The sequence below is a fragment of the Olea europaea genome, chromosome 22 (genome assembly GCF_002742605.1).
Source record: "Olea europaea var. sylvestris chromosome 22, O_europaea_v1, whole genome shotgun sequence".
Taxonomy (NCBI): Eukaryota; Viridiplantae; Streptophyta; class Magnoliopsida; order Lamiales; family Oleaceae; genus Olea; species Olea europaea.
In genome coordinates, this window is record NC_036258.1 from 9,319,174 (window position 1) to 9,322,405 (window position 3,232).

The window sequence follows — 3,232 nt, forward strand, 5'->3', positions numbered from 1 at the left end:
CGAAAGCTACCGATCATGTGTAGAAGATAAATTATGAGAAGAGTTGCCCCCCGGGACATAACCTAGTAGTGTAAAGGATAGGAGTGAGGTGAGATTATCTCACGTCTTGCTGGCAGCCACAGTGTAGGGGTTCGATTCCTAAAACATGGAATTGGACTCCTTGTAGGCGTAGTGTACAGGCAACTTTTGTTTCCTGACCTACTGAGGCACATCTCGCGATTCGCCTCTCTCATAAAACTATAGGGGCGGGATGGTGGAGGCCCTAAAGTTGGGGTTCAACCTTTTTTATTAAATGAGAAGAGTTTCAATTTGGAGTTTCTTCGCTCTTTCCTCTCCATCACTCCATATATTCAACTATATCAGCGTAAAAAACACGCAATTGATAAAACAGTGAAAAATGTTCTGATCCAATAATAAAAACCTTAATTATTTCGAAAGCTACCGATCATGTGTAGAAGATAAATAGATAAAGACATGACAGGAAAGAAATTGAAGAAAATCCCTTCTCATTTGTTGCTTCCGTTCGTTTTCTGATCCTTTTTTTCAGATCCAATCTTACATGAAAGTATAGGAAACAGTGAAAGGAAATGGGGAAGACAAGCAAGTGGATAAGGAATTTCTTGACAGGAAAGAAAGATAAAGAAAAAGAGAAGGACAATGCAAAAAATCCACAGATTTCTACTGGAAATCAGCAGCCTCCAACAACTCCGATTACGATACTGCCGACGACCCCAAAAGAGAAGAGGAGATGGAGTTTTCGTCGGTCGTCAGCCGCTGCCGTACCGGGACAGCAGGAATTGAATTCTGGAAAGAGTGTTACTACCACAACGTCTACACATGCAGCGGCATTGGAATTCGAAAGTGATGCCGCAAAACATGCCTTGGCTGTAGCGGTGGCCACGGCGGCAGCTGCGGCTGCAGCGATGATCCAGCTAACGAGTGTTGCCTCTGCGAGAGCCTCTGCTGTTGAAGAGGCTGCTGCAATCAAGGTTCAGTCTGTTTTTCGTGGGTACTTGGTACGTGATTCTTGAACTCTACATTCTATACTCAATTTACTTGCTATCGAATGGTACACCATAGAATTTTTAATTTAATTTAATTTAATTTTACTTTATTTTTTGGCTTAGGAACTGATCCGTTAGAGTTCTTCTGTTGGATTCTGCAAAGCCTAATTTGTACTCAATACTTGCTGATGGGCTGTTTGGAATCTTTTTTATAGTCGATACTTTTCCAATCTACAGCGAATTGACCTACTATACTGCTCCTGTGTTAGATTTTGTGAAGTCTAATCAAACTCGACACTTTTTCCTCAACTGCATGTCGACTCTACACTTCTTACAACATAAAGAATTTTGTGAACCCGGTTTTGCGGGTGAGTGGCGTGAGAAAGGCCCGACTTTTTTCTTTTCTTTTCTTTTCCTTTTTTTTCTCTTTTTCTTTTTTTTGTTTAAAAATCAGCACCGACAAATGAATTCAACTTTCTCATTGCGAGGGATTCAACATTCTAATTATTTGCTTTCGCAAGAGGCGATTAGGGCTTAATCCGCAATGTCTTTTTCAGGCAAGAAAAGCTTTGAATGCACTTAAAGGATTAGTGAAGTTGCAGGCATTGGTTAGAGGGCATTTGGTAAGAAAACAGGCCACTGCTACACTTAGGTGTATGCAGGCATTGGTGACTGTTCAAGAAAGAGCACGAGCCCAAAGAATCCGAATGGCTGAAGAGACAACACAATTGAACAATCAAAGGCAATTCAATCATAGAAAATCAACACAAGAGAGTAGATTTAGGCTCTCAAATCAAGTACGAATCCCTCAAACGATTTTCTGTTGTTCTGTTATTCATTATGGTTATAGATCTGATCATGTAAATTGAAGAAAAGGGTTGATTTCAGCTTCTTTTAACGAATTCTATCTGCTGATATTGTTTCAAGAATTGTCTTACCATATTATTGTGTGATGTAGGATTTTGAAGAGAACATCAAGATAGTGGAAATGGATCTTGGAGACTCAAGGCCAAGTACAAAATGTAGAAACAGCTATTCAAACTATGGACAACTCGTGAAAAATGAGCACAAAATTTCCTTGAATAACGCATGCACAAAACCCGAACATCAAGAGATCTCACCAGCACCCTCAACCATAACGGATATGAGCCAAAAAGGGTGTAGTGGCCATTTCGATGAATACTCATTCAATACAGCGCAGAGTAGCCCTCAGTGTTACTCGGCCTTCTCCAAACCCGATACGTCAAGAAACCCGTCTCCTTGTCCTCGATCAGAATATGCAGAATCTCTTTACAATGAGAACCCATTTTACCCAAACTATATGGCCAATACAGAGTCCTCAAGGCTTAAAGTGCGTTCCCATAGTACGCCCAAGCAACGCCCTATTGAATCCTTCGAGAGGCAACCAAGCAGGTATTAGAGTTGAATTTGATTAGTATCGATATCAGTTTTAGTATTCTAAGCAGATGATTCGAAATGCTCTATAAATGTAATGTTTCTCATTAAAGAAATAAGTCGATAACATCATTCAACACAAAGTTTCATTTGTACTGTTCCTACAACAGGCGCAGACTGTCTCTCGAGGGAAGGAATGTCCCCCGGGCGGTCCGAATGCAACGATCAACGTCTCACATTGGTTCGACCGCTCAGAATTATCATTATCCTTGGTCAGTCAAGCTTGATAGATCAGCAGTGTCGCTCAAGGATAGTGAGTGTGGATCAACTAGCACTGTGCTTACTAACACCAATTACTGCAGATAGGATTCGAGGTGAGTAAAAAAACATAATTACCGACGACAATATATCTATAGTTAGCCCCCATTTGGCCCTCACTACATTTCATTTTTCTCTTTTCTATTTTCAATTACACAATCTTCCACAAAATGATATCAACCGAAATTCTTCACATTCTTCATTTTTTCTCTTTTTGCCTGCAGGTTCAAGGAAATAGGTAACAAGTACTAATTTCTTGTTGTTCAACCAAAGTGTGTTTCTGAACTCGATAGACAAATGAAAAAGTTCACTAGCAATGGATCAGATTCCGAGCAAGTACTTCAATATTTTTCGTTTCTTTGTGTAAGGTGCGCCTTTTTTTTTTTTTTTTTTCCAGGGGAGCATTGTTTTGACTTTTGAAGCTCTCTTTATGTAGAGTTGTGTTGATTCTGAACTTTAGTTGTGCTTTTAAAGACAGATTTTTAATAAAACTTTAATAGAGTATTTGATTGTCA

The 3,232-nt window shown here is 39.6% G+C and overlaps 1 protein-coding gene across 1 annotated transcript; it reads left to right on the top strand.

The window, feature by feature from the left end:
- The first annotated feature begins 376 nt into the window (after positions 1 to 376).
- LOC111371645 (protein IQ-DOMAIN 14) lies at positions 377 to 3,232 on the top strand. Its single transcript, XM_022993734.1, has 5 exons — positions 377 to 1,016; positions 1,562 to 1,801; positions 1,963 to 2,417; positions 2,570 to 2,773; positions 2,942 to 3,232. Exons 1-4 carry the CDS (start codon positions 588 to 590, stop codon positions 2,763 to 2,765), a joined length of 1,320 nt encoding a protein of 439 aa, XP_022849502.1. The 5' UTR covers positions 377 to 587; the 3' UTR covers positions 2,766 to 2,773; positions 2,942 to 3,232.